This window comes from Lonchura striata, chromosome 12 (genome assembly GCF_050655825.1).
Source record: "Lonchura striata isolate lonStrDom1 chromosome 12, ASM5065582v1, whole genome shotgun sequence".
Taxonomy (NCBI): domain Eukaryota; kingdom Metazoa; phylum Chordata; class Aves; order Passeriformes; family Estrildidae; genus Lonchura; species Lonchura striata.
This window is the reverse complement of record NC_140714.1, coordinates 636,984-655,621: the sequence shown is the minus strand read 5'-3', so window position 1 is coordinate 655,621 and position 18,638 is coordinate 636,984. Positions and strand designations below refer to the sequence as shown.

The following is an 18,638-nucleotide window of genomic DNA, read 5'->3' as shown; positions in this document are numbered from 1 at the left end:
TGCTCCTTTGAGGGCTGGGCTGAGCTTGTGTAATCTCTCTTCCCAGGATGGGTAGCAGCAGCAGGACAGTGAGGACACTCAGCCAGGACTGCCTCATAGTGCACACAGCCACCAGCCGTGGTCAGGAACACCAGAAACACCAGGGGAGCTAAGGAGAGAAATCATCACCGAGGCAAAGCCGGGCTGGCCACACCAGCTGGGTGCACATGGGCCAGAGGGACCCATGAGGATGGCAAGCAGCCAGGACAGGAAAGCCACCATTCCATTCCCAGCGTTCACAGACACTCCTACTGCAAGCCAGCAAGTACCTTAATGAATGTTTCCATATTGCCGTTAAAGAGTTTATGATTATAGACTGAGAGAGGCCTAGGTCTCCTCATTTTCTGTGGCTTAGGGGGAAGACATGGGGGCCTGGGAGAAAATGGAACAAAATAAATCAACAGAACACCAACATAAATGCAAAGACAGGGTGAGATCTCACAGGTTATAATTGAGAATAAGAAATCAAACAGAAGAGTCCCGCTGTGAGGATCTGATGTGCAGCTCCAGCCACTGACACGGGTGTGTCCCACACAGACACCAGTCCAGCAGGAACCAAGGGCACTGGTGGGCAGCTGGATCTAACACCTTCCTCCCACCACTGCCAGCTCAGCACCCCCTCAGCCTGAAGAGGCACCAAGAGCAGCTGAGGAGACACATCCAAAATAAACCACAGCTACCCCAGAAAACGCTGGGGTATTCCTGTTTGTTCCTAAGCAGCTTTCATTCTGCTGACAGAAAGAGGCCACAATGAGGACAGTGGGAGTACCTCCACATTGCTGTATCTGACTTCTGTCTGCAATCCAGGGATGGGGATGACCCTCCCACTGCTAGTGACCCAGAGGCAGGGATGCCTGTGACAGGTTTCAGTGCAGTACTGAGGACACTGGAGTGCTACCTGCATTATTGCTATTCCCAGTCCAATTCCCCTGCACAATGAAGGACATTCAGTCTCTAGATCTAGACAAAGGAGAAACGCACCACAAAATCCCAAACAGATTTCTGCCCTGCCCTCTGGCCCAGGCTGCACTGATGTCTGCACGGGAGAGAACATGACTGCAAACACACACAAAATTGGGTGCTGGGAGCCTCCATGCAGGAGATCTCATGGAACAGACATGGACACTTTACACAGAGCTCACTGCAAAGGGGACAGCAGGGGTCTGCTGCTTCCTTAACCAGATGCCTCTAATTAAGCAACTTGACTCTACACTCCTACAGCTCCCAGCCACTCCTCTGAGGGGTAAGTGAGGAGCAGAGGTGATGCTGCCCTGGGAGCAGCCCTGCCCCACGCACTGCAGGGACTGTGCCTGCAGCCCCCAGCCAGGGCCCTGCGCTCTCACCTGGGGCCCCAGGGTGCCAGGGAGCAGGGCCATGTCTGCTCCCCAGAGTGTCACACTGCACAGCCCCTGCTCCCTGAAGGTCCCTCTCTGTCCTGGCAGCACCTCGGGGCCCTGCTGGGTGCCCAGCCCTGACACCACTCGGGCACAAGGAGCCTCCTTCCTGCCTGGCAAGGCAGCCCAGGCTGCACCATCTGCTTCACCACTTCTAACAGGGAAGCAAGCTTTTTTCTGCTGGTATTATAAATTTTATTAAACACAAACAAGGTTGGAACAAGCTGACACGCAGTGAGGCCGTGCATGTTCTAGGGAGTTGTCTGGAGGCTTTGCTGGCCTGTGTCAGAACACCAGCACACTCCAAGCAAGCCACTGCAGCTCTGTGGAGATGCTTCACGGACTGGACACAGATCAAAACCTCCTCTCTGTCACATCTGCCCCAGCCCTATCTCCTGCCCTGGAGGGATGAAGTCTGATACTCACAGGTAAAGCAGCCAGAGCTGGGACAGGATTTCAGGGACATAATAAACTCCTCAAAGGAAGAGGGATGGCAGGAAGTGAGTGTACACCTTCGTGTCACCCTGTCTGAACACAACCCCACCTCAGCTATGCTCCAGGGCATTGCACTGTGCTGATAAAGCACATCCAGGCACAGCAGAGCCAGCCAGCCAGAAACCACACTGAGCAGAACCAAGGGCTGCTTGCCATCCCCCTGATCCCAGCACTCCAGGCCATGCAGCTGGGAAGCAGGATGTGGGGCACAGGGACTGCCAGCACAGCGGGGCTGGGGGTGGGTAACTGAACCCCACCAAGCTGCACCAGTAGCAAAGCAAACCCCCCTTCCCACAGACCCTCCTGCCAGTGCCAGCCCTCCCCAGGAGCAAGGGAGGGGAGGAAAGTGCTCACCTGGTTGTTCCACACTCAGCTCTTTCACCTGTAAGAAACACAAGATCCCATCATCCCTCCACATCAGCCACCAGCAAAGGACTGCAGAGCACAGCTACACAGGAGCTCACACCTCACTGCTGGCTCCTACACCCCAGGGAAAGGCTTCCAGCAGAGAGAAGCTGCATTTGGGGAGGAGAGATGGCCACCTGGTGCCCCCACCATTAAAAGACAGATTAGAAATCTAGAGGGAGAGGAAGGAAAGAGGCAGAGGGTGGGAGTGAGTGGCAATCTCTGCTGCTGGAGAAGTAACCCAGCACTTCAGCACACAGTATCAGATTCAAAGAGATTTCTCTATGTGCACTCCCAAAGAAAAGTGGGAGGAGTAATCCAAGGAAATGATGGTTTTGCATGTCACTGGTCAGCCTGAGCAGCAGCAGCCAGGCACAGACACTCAGGAGAACACACACGGGGAGGCTGACAGGTGACACATAGTTTAAACCCTCTCAGGTGATGAAGGATCCTCCCTGGACCTGACCCCAACTCACCTTCTCCCAGGGTCTGCTTCAGCAGGTCGTGTTTAGCCTGGAGCTTCGTGATGAGGTTACTGCCATTCAGATACTCCTTAAATTTCTGGAATTAAAGAATACACGGGTGGGTTGAGCACCACAGCCCCTAATAGATGTTCACTGCTGCCGGGGTCTCAGGAGGCTGCAGGCTGCTCCACAGAGCTCAGCAGGGTCTGATCACTTCTCCCTGCTCCAGCCACTGCCCTGATGCTCTTATTAGCCTGGTCTCCTTGGAGCTGCCCCTCCTGCCCAGGAACACAGGGAGGGACAAAGAGTTCAAAGCTGGCTTTCTTTTGCCAGGCTTCTGGGAACAGCCCAGAAAATCAAAGCAGCTTTCCCTGCACTGCCAAGGCTTCGCCTCTGTTCAAACCAACAGTGGCAAGCAAGAGCTCCCAGTGCCTGAGCCCTCGCAGGCAGGGACTGCCAGGGACTGCCAGGTGCCCATGCAGCAGGTGACACCGTGCAGAAAAACTGCCATCCCCCAGCAAGGCTGTCAGACACCCAGGAACACTCTAGGTAAGAGCAGAGAGGGAGACAAGAGATGGAAAATAATGGAAGACAGAGAATAGGAAAGATCAAATCTCTGCAAAAAGTAAATCTCTGCATTAAAGTAATCCCAAGCACAATTCCAAATGAAAATTGCTAATTCCCCCCAATTTACAATAATATTATTAAGAGAAAGTAGAAGCTCTTCTATGCATATATAATACATCACAAGATGCTGCTAACCATAGGCTGTGACCCACACTGAAATGAGAGAGACTTCTGGTGAACTCATGGCCTTTGCCTGCATTTCAGATACCAGAACAGAGACCTGAGCCCTGCCTGGGAGTGCAGCATGAGAGCTGCAGGGCAGGCACACACACCACAGCCCAGCTTTTGTGCCTTCCTTGGTATGTGAGTGGCTTCAGCTCATCTGTGGGCCAAGGGCAAATTTAAGATGTAAAGGCTAGAGAGGAAGACTTGGCTCATAGTTCACAGTCCTGAAGGCCTTCCTGAAGAGACCATGGATGGTGGCCCATGGGCCCATGAGTCCATCTGGAGTCTGCGCCCTGCTCTGAGCCTCTCCTACTCCACTCATAAGTTTTGAATCTCATCTGGCTGCTCCAGTTGTTCCTTCAAAGAGAAAAACAAGGCAGGCACTGGATTGTCAGTCCCTATGTAGTGCCCTGCCACTGAAATGCATTCCAGACCCCAATCTGACAGAAGACAAGTACTCAAAGAGATTGAATTGGTTCTTGCTCTTCACTAATGAGCACTTAACTGGGCTTCAGCCCTGGCAATTAATGTTTCGTGTCCTGTATGCCTGAGCTGAGACTCACAGTGAAATAGAACATTTCAGTCTCCTGCTGGTTGGCTCTCCTCTTGGCAATGTTGATTTTGCTCATGTAGGTCTCTGATGCAGCTGATTTGACTGACTCAGTGGAGCGGCTGTGCTGGAAGGCATCTGAAACATCAAAATCTTCCACTGTCAGCATGTCCTGCAAGGTCTGCATCGTGGCATCCAGTGTTTTCCGTACCTATCAGAAACAGGACAGCATGGGCTCGAGGCAGACCAGGAAAAGGGCACAACTTGAGCCTAAACAACCACTCAACAGGCAGTTCCCGAGCCCTGGGCTGGCACTGGCTGCAGTCTGTGAGCACTTCCAGCTCTGCCATAGGAGGGGCTCCACACCTGAGCACACCAGGAGAGCTCCGGTGGAAGAAAGGCTCAGCAGCACTGCCCACAGACCCCACCACTTACCTCTTCATTCTCTATCTTGAGGGTGGCCAGCCGAGACTGCAGCTGGTGGTACCGCATCAGCAGCTCGGTCTGCACAGGCTGCTGGGCGCTCACCTGGCACACCTGGGACAGGAGACATTCCAGGATCATGCATGGACCAGACACACATTTCCATACCCACAACATTCCTGGCAGCCTCCAGAGAGGTTGTGCTGCCGTGTGTCCCATGAGCAGTGCCCTGGACCCAGGTCAGCCCCCTCTGCCATCTCCCAGTTACAGCAGGTTAATCACAGCTCCCTGTGCAGATCTGTGGGACAGACAGAGCCAAAGAGGGGCTCCCTAATTGGGACAGGCATGGAGCAAGAGGCAGCCTGAAAGCAGCAGCCCTAACAAGCTAAGAGTCTCATTAGGAAAGGAAACACGAATGGCAGTGTGTGAAGGCAGCAGAGAGGGGCAAGGAGTGAGAAGAATTTCACAGGGGTGGTTCAGAGCAGGGCCAGACCCAGCCCTGCTTCAGCCCCAGCCCAGCACAGTACCTCATCCCCCATGTGTGGCTGGAACTCGAACTTGAGCGGCGGGCAGAAGACCTGGTTGCACATGTCCATGATGGTGTGCTTGTCGCTCCGCGCGTCCAGGTTGTCCACAGCGTTCTCGATGATGTCCAGGCCCTCGTGGCGGGACGTCTCCAGGTTGTACTCAGCAGACAGGTACGTCCTGAAGGTCCGAGCAAGGCTGGCGTGGAACCCCAGATCGCAGCACTGAGGAACACAGAGGAGGCTCTGGTCACACAGACACTCCCAAACCATTGTGCAAGGTTCTCAAACAGGTGGAGGCTGAAGTAAGGTGTGGCAATGGACACCGTGCCCTGCAGTGTATGCACATCCTGCTCTGTCCCTTGGCAGCTGCTCCTCATGCTGCTGATCAGTCTCACTTGTTCTTGGGGAAAATGATAAAACTTGGGAGTTAACTGCTGCCAAAATACTGTACTTTAGACAAGAAAATGGTTATAAACATTGTCTCCACTATAACTGAATTTGGCATGTCAAGTATCATAGCAGCATAGGGATTTGCTGCCCTGAAAGCTCCATCAGAGCTGAGTAAGTCCAACCTGTGACCAATCCCCACCTTGTCACCAGCCCAGAGCACTGAATGCCATGTCCAGCTATTCCTTGAACACCTCCAGGGATGGAAACCCTACCACTTCCCTAGGCAGCCTGTTCCAGTGTCTGACAACACTTTCCGTGAAGAAATACTTCCTGAAATTCATATTGATAAACTCAAAGTGAAACGCAAAACCTCAGGTGGTGCCACAAGCAGCTCTGACCTCAGAAGCCATCTCATGCTCAGTGCCCATGTGAGGTGACACCGCTCAGCTCAGATCACATCACAGCAAGGCTGTGCTTGCTTCAGACTCTGCTAAAACCAGCAGCAAAACTCCACTGGGCCAATTCCCAGCCCCATTGTCCCTCCTAGTCTTTAAAACCTGTGAAAACCCATGCACAATAATGACCAGTCTTGTAAAAACTATCAAATTGTCACAGCCCTCCATTTATCCTGCTTCTATTTAGCTTCTAATTATATCATTTGAGAGCATGGGCATTTACAGACTGCTACAGACCTGCCTTTAAAAAATCAACAAGTAACACAAAAAAAGATAAGGGATGGGTTTCCATTTGCTGCTTGGGGCAAAACCTCATTCTGTGCTGCAAGTCTCTCCCATGAGACAGTTTCAGCACGAATACCCATATGACCACTCCAGACTGTACAGAAACCCCAGAGCTAGAACAATGCAGCTGAAGGGCTGCCACACACACGGGGCAGGGAGCAGGGCTGGGACCCCTGTGCAGCACTGGGGGAGGACCAGCACTCCTGCCCTGACCCACTGACCACTGCCCTGTGCCTGGAACGGGCTGTGCGTTCCCCAGCACCTCCCAGCCCTCACCGTGTTCTCCCACCCCCTGAAATCACAGCTACTTTGCTACAAAAAACAGACCCAGGAGGAAATCTCTGCCACTGCTCAAGGGTGGGAATTCCCAAAGCACACAAAACCGAGCCACTACAAGGCAAAGCACTGAATGGCACAGAGCCCAAGGAGAGGGGCTCGGGGCATTGCCAGCTGCTCTTAGGACAGAATTCCACGTGAAATGTTTCCCTCTTTTTGCTGCCGGACTCGCAGTGAAGCCGGCGGGGATTTGCAGTGCCCAGAAATCAGCTGCTCCCGAAAACCAGGGCAGGCACTTCTCACACACACTGCAGCCCTTGAAGGCCCTGGTGATCAGCACCGTGCCGGCTGCTTCACACACGGGTGCCCAGAGAAGAAAAGACGGAGCAGGGATTTCCACGCAATTCCCAGAGGAACACACAATGGGGAGGGGAAAAGAAAAAAAGCAGAAAAAAGACTTCAAACCAATGCTCCCAGCCCCAGAACAAATGGCATTTTCTCACCCCTCTCATCCCTTTGATGGCAAATAAATTAGAACCACAACTAATAATCCCAGCCCTTCCGCAGCGCCTTTCATCTGCCAAGCTCAGAGCTCCCCAAGCATTAATTCATCACGTCTGCTAACACCCTGTGAGGGGTGGAAATATCCCAGTGTTCAGCTTGAGAAACAAACCGGCTCCTGGATCTCCAGCAAGCACATTTGGCCAAAACACCATGGAAGCAGCCAAATACCTGTGTGCCTCCCACTGCCCCCCACGAGCCGTGCCGGGGGGCAGTTTGGGCTCCAGGAGAAGGAAATGCACACACTGGTCTGTGGCTCCAGCAGCTTCGAGCGCCTCTGTTATCTGGGAGGCTGAACCTGCACAAGACAAAGCTCAGCCAGGCCCACCCAGGACCTGAGCAAATGGAACCCTGGAGTAACACCTGATGACCTGGTGCCCTGCGAGCCACCCCTTAACTTCACGGGCAGGGCAGTAACGCCCCTGCTTCCACAGGACCAGCACTGCCTGCAAACTTAGAGCCCAACTCATGTGCTCTGCTCTCTTCCCCCTTCTCTGCCTTTTTTCCTTATCTGTTTTTTAAAAAATATTCTATATTATTGTTAATTATATGTATAACAATTATATGCCTACTATAATTTATGGCCTCTTCTCTCTTGATGTAGCCACAAAATCCAGAGCTGTACTGTGAAGTAAGTAAATCACAGAATGGCTTATGTTGGGAGAGACCTTAAAGATTATCCAATTTCAACTACCTTGCCATGAACAGGAACACCCTCCACTAGCCCAGGTTGCTCCAGGCCCTGTTCAACCAGGCCAGGAAAGCCAACTGAGGATTTTTGGTATAACTATTTCAGCTGCTGTTTCTGTTCCCTAACTTGACTCAGCTAGTTTTTCTAGGGACCAAGCAATTCGGCACTTCCATGTAACACTGAATTTCCTCAGAGTTCTCCTCCCTTCCTGGCTTGTCTCAGATACAGCAATCACTAATCCATGGGGATGTGAGTTGCTGCTCCAGAAGGACTCGGAGGAGGCCGTGCACGTTTTGGCAGATCAGTTTATATGGAAAGTGACTGTTCCATTTTCTCGGCTGAATCTAGTGATATCTTTCATGTGACCACTTCAAACTATCTTGCAGCCACTTCCCACAGAACTCCAGAGGGATGGATAAGGAGCTTTATCTCCTCTTTGCACACGTGGCTGAAAAGATTAACTTGGTCACAGAGTTAATGACAGAAACGAGACAAACCCAGGCGCTTGGACAGATGCACGTGTCATCCGAGGAGGAGGCCCCACGGTGCACTGACAGTCCAAGGCTAATTTGATCTATCTCTATATTCTTCCCTTCCTTTCTAGGACAAAACAACAAGGCCACTGGAGACAGAGGGGCAGACGGCTCTGCGCCCCTCCGCGGCTCCTCTGATGGGCTTCACAGGTCTCATTAACCCCGGGAGGCCCCCCTGCCACCTCCCAGCCAGCTGGGCCCTCTGCCCTGCAGAGCAGGAGGGTCCAGCACGGCTTTGTCACAGCCCCGCGCTCAGGGCTGCCCAGGGAGCGAGCACGTCAAGGCTGTGCCTCAGAGATGACACGGAGGCAGCTGGGACTGGGGCAACACTGGTAAATTGGCTCAGATTGGTGTGAAATCAGCAGCTGCAGCAGCAATTTGTACTGGAGATGGAGGGCGTGCGAGCCCGTCGCCTCTCCTGTGTCCCAGAGAGCCAGCCGGGTGCATCCCTCAGCATTCCGCAGTGGAGCAGGGCGGAGGAGCCGGCAGGAGCCACGGGAGCGTGGCCGGCCGGGCTCGGAGCTGCCCTGGGCTCTGAGAGTGTCCAGCCAGGTTTGGAGCTGCCCTGGGCTCTGAGCATGGCCAGTCGGGCTCTGAGCGTGGCCAGCCAGGCTCACCTCTCTGCAAAGCCCCTGCTCACCCACACTCTGCAGAGCTGTTCCCTCTGTGGGCTCAGCTGCCCCGCACAGACCCTCTCCAGCACCACTGGGATCCCGTGGCTTGGATTCATTTCTTCTGGAGTGTTGAAGCCCTTCTTGCTTCCCAAGATACACTGAACTTGTAAAAGGGCCTGCCCAGATAAACTGCTCTCCCTCTGAGGAGACGGGACAGCCATGCTCAGCTCACACATCCAGTATTTTGTTTCTTTGCTGAACAGACCTTATAATTGGAGAAATGTCATTGCTCTATGTTAAAGATGCTTTAGCTAAAGTCCCTGAAGAGATTCCTGGAGTGTGGGGGAAATGCCATATGCTGACTCCAGTGGAAGTGTCAGTGAGGAAATAAAAGTTGGGAAGAATAATATAAACAGACAGAGCTAAAATGGAACTCGGCACATCTCCAGAAAATCAAAGTTCAAAAACCTCCACAAAAAGAAGTCATTGTTGCTTAAAAGATAATTTAACAAAAGAAAGATAGAATGTACACTGCAAAAGCAGAAAGCCTGCAGATATATCAAGGTGTTCTTACACCTTGCCATTCAAATGTCTCCACAATCAACTTACTTGTTTTTTAACACATCTTCAATGATAAAGAGAACAAAAATAACATTATTAAGAGTATTTTATCATATATCAAAATCTTTAAGTCATCAGGGGATCTGCATCAGACTTACTTCAATTCTCAGAAGTGTAACTACATGCTAATGGGCTGGGAAAGGAGGTAAACACACAAGCAGCTTTTTAAATTGTACATTTAGGTAATGATGGTGCTTCAAGCTCAGCTATTTATGCACTCACTGAGGCACCTCCAGCAGGAAGAAGCTGCACCCTGCAATCTACACGCTGTGGGATGCCCAATAGAGGAAGAAGCAGAAATCCCTTCTCTGGGTAAACCCCTTCTTTGAATCATCTCAAAGCAGTTTGTAGGAGTCACCAGCGTTCAGTTCCTGCCATTGCCTCCAGCAGTTCCTGCCTTGAGGCTATTCCCTTCAAGGAGCACCGGGACAAAGCCCCAAAGGCTTCCCCAGCCAGGACAGCACTGCCACATGTGCTGAATCCCCACCAAAGTCACCGAGTAGCAGAAAGAAAACCCCCCCTGGTTCAGCACCAAAACCAAAGCTGTGTCTGACCCGGGCAGCATTCCTCTGTCCCAAACACGGACTAACCAACGGGCCGAGAACAAAAGCTCAGTCTCACCTGGCTCACCCCAGGGCAAACCCAGCTCACAGGACATATCCAGCCCCAGTTAAGAACAGCCTGAAGCCCCCACAGAGAGCCCTCAGCAGCACAGGAGTGCAGTTCAGAGCTCAGCCAGGCTGCAGGGAAGGCACTCACGTCGATGAGGTCGGAGACGTCGTGGATGTAGTATTTGCTGACGGCCGCGTTGGTGGCTGCCAGGTTCAGCAGGTAGTCGTTCCTGGCTTTTGTACACTTCAGCTTGTTTTCAGAATACTTGGCTTGTCTCTGAAAAAGCAGAATGGAGTGTCAAAGCACAAACAGGATGGTACTGGCACAGTTTCTCCTGCCACAGACCCCCACAGCACCGTGCAGCCTGGGTGTGATGAGGTAATTACTAGAACTTGTTGTCTGCTATGAAAACAGGGAAACACCCTGGTATGAAACACCCTTGCCAGGGTGGAGGAGATCCCATCTGAACACCCCTCGCACTGTCAGCCAGCTACGATGAGTGCATCCTGCTCAGAGGTACTTGGAGGCCCTGAGCACAGCTGCTGCTGGGGATTTTGGCATCAGACAAAACCAGAGGGCCAAATTTTTCCCCCCAGAAATACTGACATATGTTTGGACTTGGTCCAGATGTGTGCAGCTGTATCAAAGTGGAATCTGGCCCAGAGGCCCAACCTACACAATTCAGAACAGGACCCAGAATTTAAAACTGTAAGAAAGCAGATGTGCTCCAGATCTGGGACATCTGCTCAGGCAGATCCCTGCTCTGAAGGCTGAATCAAAAGATTAACCCTTCCGAGAAGTTCACTGTTAGAAATGTCCCAGGGCTGGATGAGCCGGCGAGCAAATGCATCCTTGGCTAGGAAAACTATCACCTTTCCTCCAAAATTAACACAAAAACTTGTGGAGATCCTGAGGTCACAGAGTTTGCTGAGGTCAGAATGGCACAAAGTGGTTTTTTTGCCTAGTAAATCCATCTAAATATTGCAGTCTCACTTCCAGACAGTCTGCACTGCCCTCCTCAGCACAGCCCCTGGGGCCCAGCTGGCACAGCCTGTCCCCTGGCACACAGTGGCCCTGCTGCTGCTGGAGAAGCAGCTCCCACCGCCTCTCCCTGTCCTGCACCCCAGGAGCCACCACCCCAAGGCCCCTGCAGCTGCTGGTCTCAGCTCTCCCTCCAGAGTCAGCCTGGAAGGTGCCACGGGTGGCCACGTGGCTCCTGTGCAGGTCTCCCACCCGTCCAAGGGCACTGCCTGCCCCTGTCGTGCTATCCTGACTCCGAGTCAAGCTTCTGTAGGAGCTGGTGCTGGCCCTTCTCCACAGCCAGGAGCAGGGAAGACACTTGTGATGGCCTCCTTGGGTATCTTCAGCAGAACATGCACACGAGACACCAGCCCTCCTAACCCCTTCCCAGAGGCACAGGAATGGCCTCACAGACAAAGACAAGGCTGAAGGCAACTCCTGCCGCCTGCAGGGAGCCCCAGCCCCAGCCCAGCTCCCTCTTCCTTCCCTCTCACCCACCTTCTCTTTCATCTTCTCAATCTTCTTGACAGAGCTGCGCCGCTGAGGCCGGTCCTCATGTCGCAGCAGGTTCACACTGATGTCCCCTGACTTGTTGAACTGCTTTTCTTCCTGCTTCTCTGCCTCCTTCAGCTTGCTCTCGGCGCTGATGCTCTCTGCGTGGTACATGTGGTAGGTCTTCATCACCTGCAGGCACAGGAGGTCATGAGCCACGCTGCCATGGCCTCCTGCAGCACCGGAGCAGGACAAGCCAGCAGCCCCGGGCAGGGCAGAGGGCTCTGGGGGCTGCTGTGGCATTAAGGAACAGAGCAGGGAGAAAAGCTTGAGAGGTGAATCCCAGCCCCAGCCCTATTTCTGGAGGCTCCAGGCTGGTCCAAGAACTGTGATGACACTCAGTCCCACTGGGGGACATGATCCAGCACACACCTGCAGTCAAAGAGCACCATATGCCTGCCAACAGGGACATAAGGAATACCTCTGCAGCTGGGATAAGGGTCTCCATGGGAAGTGACTGTGAGGGAGGCCACAGTCAGTCTGACCTCCCTTTTGACCGAACCCCTCTGCTCCTACACGTGGACTTGCTATGCCATCAGAGAGCTGAACCACCCGGAGTGGAGGAGCTGCAATCCCCAGGCAGAAATGGGGTTTGTCTCCTGTCACCACCTCATCCTCCCCTTGCTGCCACCAGCAGGCACAGGCAGTGCCTTGACCTTGACATTCCAGACCCAGGAGGGATGACACTGCTCCTGGAACACTCTACAGGCAAAACTTCCAGCACAACCTTCAGAAACTAGAGCCCAAAGGGCACACTGGATCATTTTAATAGAGCTGGCAAGAGGGACACGTCTGCTCCTCTCTCTTTATGCCTTTAGTCACATGTCCCCTTCTATCATCTCCCTTCAGGACATGGACAGTTTATTTCACATTGCCTTGACACGGCGCACAGCGCCCGACTGCTCCCTGCAGCCAGCCCCAGCAGCTGGGCACTGCAGGCTGGGCACAGCGGGGCAGGCTGGGACGGACTGGGACAGGCTGGGACGGACTGGGACAGGCTGGGATGGACTGGGACAGGCTGGGATGGACTGGGACAGGCTGGGACGGACTGGGACAGGCTGGGATGGACTGGGACAGGCTGGGATGGGCTGCCTGAGTCCCAAGGGTTAAAACAGAGCAGGAACCCCCAGACACACAGGGGGTTTTTACACACAGCTTAATGAAGCAAACAGAGTTTTCCTCAGCTGCAGCTGCCAACAGGAGCCAGGAGTGTTTGACTTGGAGCAGGTCAGGCTGAGCTGCAGGATCCCTCCTCTTGCCAAGCACAGCCCTCAGCTGAGGAATGCTCCCAACACCCTTCAGAGCCACACAAACCTGGCACTGCAGGGACACCCCACTGCAGGGAAACCCCACCCTGCAGGGACACCCCACCCTGCAGGGACACCCCACCCTGCAGGGACACGCAAGGGGCAGTGAGCAAAGGCTCCTACTTGGTCCTGAGCTGCTGCATTTCCAAACCCTGGAAATTCTTAACACAGATTGCAAACACATATTTCAAACTGCCTTTTCTGCAGTGAATGCCACAGGATACACACAGACCAGACGATTCCTGGGGTTTTCTTAAAGAGAAAGACCAGAGGCTTTCACTGAGCCTTCCTCATCCTCACCATCCAACATCTTTTTGTGAAGCACACAGAGGGAAGAAGCAAAATCCTGCATATCAGGGCTTCAGGCAGTAAGAGGAAAGGTTTCTGCAGCACCCAGAGAGGCCGTGACACAACACGACAGCAAAGCCCAATAAGTGACAGGGCTCCGAATTGCAGGATTTTTGTGAAATCTAAAGGTGCAGTTACCCAACCAAAATAGATACCTTAAACAACTCACTGTGCTCCTCACCAGCTGCCCTGCCACACAGCTTGCTCTTGGAAATTCAGAGCGTATTTCTGTTTATACCTGCCTTAACTTTGGCCGGGGCCAAGCTGCACTGCAGCAATCAGCCCTGATCTGCAATTCCCTGGTGCCGTCTCGGTGCCCGCAATCAAATCACGCTGTCCCTGGCTTGCATTGCTGTGACACAAAGACAAACTGCCACAGCTGCGTCCCGGGGATCTTTCCTGCAAATCAGTTAATTAGCTGCAGCGAAGGAGGAAAAATATGTTCCAATGTTCATTAGTTATTTAACAACACGAGTTGTGTTTTCCATATTAATTACATGTTCTGGATAAAGGCTGTTACCAAAATACCGGCCGTAAATGGCACTGCTGGCAGTCTCCAGCTACAAGGGCTTTGTTCTCCTCAACAGCTCATCCCCAAGGTTCTGACCCAGCAGAGGAGCCAGAGCAGAAATGGGGTGACCGTGTCAGGTACAGCTCAGGCCCCCTCAGCCTCCTGCCTTTACCAGCTCCAACTGGAACCTCTCTGCTGGAATCCATAAGGAGGAACCAAAGGAACGAAGCTGGTTTTAATTCACAGCTGAACTATTTCTGCACAAAACCATTCACAAGCATCTCCACTTCAGAATGAAAGTCATCCACTTCCATTTTGATTAAAATCAGCGTGGCTTTGGTTCTCTCCATACACACTCCACAGGGTGACTTGCATCAGAACAGCAACAAGGCTGAGTTAAAATCAATGCGGTTGTTTTGGCTTGAGTTTGAGACAGTGAGTGCCTGAAAAGCTTGTAAAAAATTGTTGTTTCCACCCAGTGCACAGAATTCTCCTTAATTCTGCCTAAAAAGCAGCCCTGCCAGGGCAAGGATGAGCTGTGGGTAAAGGCCTGGCCAGAGGAAGAAATCGAGTTCCTTGTGCTGACAGCAGACAAGCGACGCTCCTGCCGAAGCAGCAGCCTCCTGAGCCAGCTCCGTACCCCGTGTCTGGCTTTGTCAGCAGCCGCAGCTCCCGTGCTGCTCGTGGTTTCCCAACGTGCTGGAAGAACTCACCACCAGCAGCTCAGTCCCAAAGATGTCCCCAGCCACCCCAGCCCTGAGCCAGGGGCAGCTGGCACCCGATGGCTCCAGGACAGAACCCGGAGCGGCAGGAGCCGCTGGCACCACGAGGATGTGAGCTGACCCTGACTGCCCCACAGGCTTTTCCCCCTGCTTCTGAAGTATGGCCCTTCCCTGCTCCTTCCTGGCTGGATGACACGAGCAGTTTGCCTTCTTGGCAGCGAGGCTGAACGCAAACACAGAGCTCCTCCAGCTGTCCTAGTTTCCCGTTCAAACCAGTTCGTTTCACCATTCAAGCCCATTCTGCTCAGCACACGGAGCAAAGCAGTGAAGGGGAGAAATCTCAGCTCCTGTGAGGATGAGCAGGATCACCCTCTGTGCTCCTCCTTGCCACTGCTTGCACTGGGGACCTCAGCACACTGCTAGTCCCCCCGTGAGCCCAGTGTGTCCCTCGGGGATGGCCCTGTCCCCTGCCTGGGGTCAGAGCATGCAGCTCCACAGCTATGAGGTCCACCTAGCCCTTGTTAGTCTTTCCTTGTTTTGCATCTGTCATGTTGCTGCTGTAATTAATCTTAATTAGTCACCACCTCTAACACAGCTTGTGACATTCAACCATCAACAATGTAGTCCCAAATCTCACACAGGCTTTTTAATCTGATCTGCTGTCCACCCACACTGCAGGTCTCACAACAATCAAATCCTTCAACAGCCAATGCAGGAACAAACCTGTTAAGAGGAGATTTATGGCAGAAATTTCAAATACAATCACTCATGCTCTGTTGTTTAGGCCTGCTCTTCGAAGAGATGAAATAGAATGATTAAGAATAAACCTACTGCAGCATTATTTATGTACCAGTTACAGATATAACCAAAGAAAGCAAATATATTATCTCAATTTTCCAACAAAAGGCAGTCTTTATATGGTTTTGTTGCTCCTAAACCACAAATAAAATAAATTTTTAAAGAACACTTGCTACAGGGCAAGAGGCAGAAGCAACACAAAGGCTTTTATTACTCTGCTATGAAAACCTGCTCGAAGAGCTATGTCCTGACTAACAGCACATGGTCGCACTGGGAGGCACAGACAACTCTGCAGCCAAAGTGCTCCTCGGGGCACAAGCCAGAGCCGAGCCCTGCGAGCCAGAAGTTTTCTGCATTCCCCAGCAGAAGATCATGCTCAGCCGTCCCCCTGGCCACGGGCTCGCAGGAGCAGGGACGTGTCCAATGGACAAGCACGGGCAGCTCAGAGCCGCTGGTGCTGGAATCACCAGCCCGGAGTCTGAGCAGGGCCAAAGGTACCAGGGTGCTGAGCCCCAGCAGGTGAGAGCGTTCCAAAGCATTCCAAAGTGTTCCAGAGCGTTCCAGAGTGCTCCGGAGTGTTCCATTCCAGAGCACTCCAGAGCATTCCAGGAGAGTTCCAGGGCATTCCAGAGCACTCCAGAGTGCTCCAGCACCCCAGGGATCCGAGCCAGCACAGCAAACAGTCCCAGGCAGGCTCAGGGCAGCAGCTGGCACCTGGACCCAGCCTCGGCCTCATGCTGCAGGAACTCCTCCAGCTGCCCCAGCCCAGCGCAGAGGCTCCCGGGCGCGAGGGGCAGGAGCAGGAGCGGGCCACGCTGCAGCACCGGGCCGTGGCCAGGGCACGGCCCCGACTGGCTCTGACACGCGCCTTGCTCCCCAGGCCGTGCCCGGGAACGCGGGACGGGCGCGCTGCTCACCGTGTAGAGCTCATTGGTGACTTTCAGGAGCTCCTCATGCATCTGGAGGCCAATCTCTTTGCTCTGCAAGACAAAAACAAGAAGAGGTGAGACTGTTATGCTCAAAACGTGAAGTTCTAAAATGAAAATACATTTCAGAGGAATAAACATTAACACAGTGCAGCAAAGTCTCGTGCAGTTTCAGAGCAGCTCCATATTCATTTGAGGCTGACTTTTGCCCATGGATCATCCAAACTGGGTTTCAGAGACCACAAGGAGGAATTTAATATAATTTAACTTATTTATCCTGCAGAAGAGATCAATCTAAAATTACAGGCAATACTGATTTACCCTTCCACTGGTAAACTTCATTCCTAGCCCACAGCCGACTCCCCATCTGGGTGTAACATAACACTGTGCCCCAGTCTGGGGACTGGCAGAGACTCACTTCGAGACTGGCAGGAGTACATCATACAACAGCCATTTGTGTTCCCCAGACTGGCAGCTCCCTAGACTGGCATCCTCCAGCCCCACAGCATCACTTGTCAATCTGTCTTGATCTGAAACCCTCTGTGCTCTGTGACTAAACCCATCTGCTGCTGGACCTGCAATTTCCAGCCAACACTGGTATTTCAGAGCAAAGACTACCAGGGCTCCCCAGCACTGGCATCCCAGGTTTACATTTCCCTTGGCCATGACCCACTCCCTAGCTCCTCCTCAGGAGCTCATTTCACTAATCTGACCCAAGTGAACCAAAGCATCTCTGAAAAAGGACATTACAAAATAGCTACACCACAGTTATATAATAAAGTTTCCAGTTTCACAACAGCAGCAGCCAAAGTTCAGCCAGCTGAGGAGACACTCACTTCCAGTGAGGAAGTCCTGGCATCCTCCTGTCTGCTGAACTCCCATTACCAGCCTGTGTTTTCCCTTTCCTTGCCAGGCAGGATGAGGTAGATGCAGTTGCCAGCCTCCTCCAGCATGGACACAGCCCTTTGTGGAGAGGCCACAGCACGGGGAGCTGCCCAACACCAGAGCTTGGCTGCAGATCAAACCCACTCCTACTGCAACCCCGCAGCTGGAGGTGCTGGATGTGCTCACACTGCTTTCCTGCCTGCCTGTAATTACACCACAAATCTCTCCGTGGAATCTTCTTGGCTAGGAAATACTTATTATAGCTTGAAGATGTGTTTAAACTAAGTATAGACACCCCCCCTCCTCCCTCCCTAAACCAAACCAAAACAAAACTGAGCCGTTTCTCCCAGATTTCCTCAAATAACTCCAGAAAGTTTTGTGCACGTGGGCAAGGAAAACAACGTTCCATCAGGCTGGGTGATGAGAGAAGCCCTCGACACAGAAAGGTTCTCTAATTCCAGTCAGTGGAATTAGGGACAATGTAGGGACAACCTACATACTTTGAAAGTTTAATCTAGATTATTAGAAGTTAGATTTAAAGCAAAGCCTGAGGCAAGGAGTCTAAAGGGTGGAAGTCCCACCCAGTAACCACAGTGTGTCTGTGAGTTAGTGGCAGGGTACCTGGGACAGTCCCATCCTCAGAGGCCTGAGGGAGGCACACTGGTCCCACTCCCACAGGTACAAGGTGCCAGGATGATGCCAGTGACCAGAAGGTGCTCAGCTGAGGCCTGCGGCCACCAGGAACCCTCATGTGGACTGAAGCCCAGTCCCTGTCCCCTGCCCACCAACACTGATGGTCACAACTGCTCTCAAAAATCTCACTGGGCCTTGCTGATTCACAACAGAGCCGTGATAGATGTGCATCCCCCTAGACACAGCCCAGAGATGTCTGGGGACCTTCTCACTCTCTACAGCTCCCTGACAGGAGAGTGCAGCCAGGTGGGGATCAGGGGACGGAGACAGGGAACCAGGGACAGGACAAAAGCAAACAGCCCCAAGCCTGTGCCAGGGAGGTTTAGGTTGAATGTTTGGAAAACATTTCCCCCTCATTCCTGGAGGAATGTAAAAGCTGTGTGGATGTGGCACTCAGGGACAAGGGTTAGTGATGCCTTGGCAGTTCTGGGCAAGGATTGGACTCGATGGTCTCAGAGAGCTTTTCCACCTAAACCATTCTGTGATTCTAGTGTGAGTTATTACAGTCAAGGACTCCAAAGAGGGGCTTGGAGCCCACAGCCTGCAGGAGTCACACGCACCCCCAGCCACCCCTGCTGCCACAAGCCACAGGCCACTCCCAAACCACGGCTTCCCAAGAGCCTGGAGAGGACAGGACAGGCTGCTGGCAGAAGCCGTGGCCCAGGCTGAGCTGCAGCTCCTGCCTCTGCCCCAGGTTTCCTGCACGGTGCAGGGCAAGGCCACAGAGCTGTCATTTCAAAGCCAATTTT

General features: G+C 52.8%; 1 protein-coding gene across 2 annotated transcripts in view; it reads right to left on the bottom strand.

Moving 5' to 3' along the window:
• SRGAP3 (SLIT-ROBO Rho GTPase activating protein 3) overlaps nt 1-18,638 on the bottom strand; it is a 73,604-nt gene that overhangs the window by 16,619 nt on the left and 38,347 nt on the right. The window contains exons 4-12 of one of the 2 annotated variants that reach the window (XM_021542571.3): nt 16,303-16,365; nt 11,646-11,831; nt 10,275-10,403; nt 5,090-5,311; nt 4,575-4,676; nt 4,153-4,350; nt 2,810-2,894; nt 2,283-2,310; nt 309-411 (exon numbers count right to left, since the gene is read on the bottom strand). In XM_021542571.3, coding sequence (XP_021398246.1) covers nt 309-411; nt 2,283-2,310; nt 2,810-2,894; nt 4,153-4,350; nt 4,575-4,676; nt 5,090-5,311; nt 10,275-10,403; nt 11,646-11,831; nt 16,303-16,365 — 1,116 coding nt within the window. The remainder of the gene's footprint in view (nt 1-308; nt 412-2,282; nt 2,311-2,809; nt 2,895-4,152; nt 4,351-4,574; nt 4,677-5,089; nt 5,312-10,274; nt 10,404-11,645; nt 11,832-16,302; nt 16,366-18,638) is intronic. The other variant, XM_021542572.3, reaches the window with a different exon arrangement.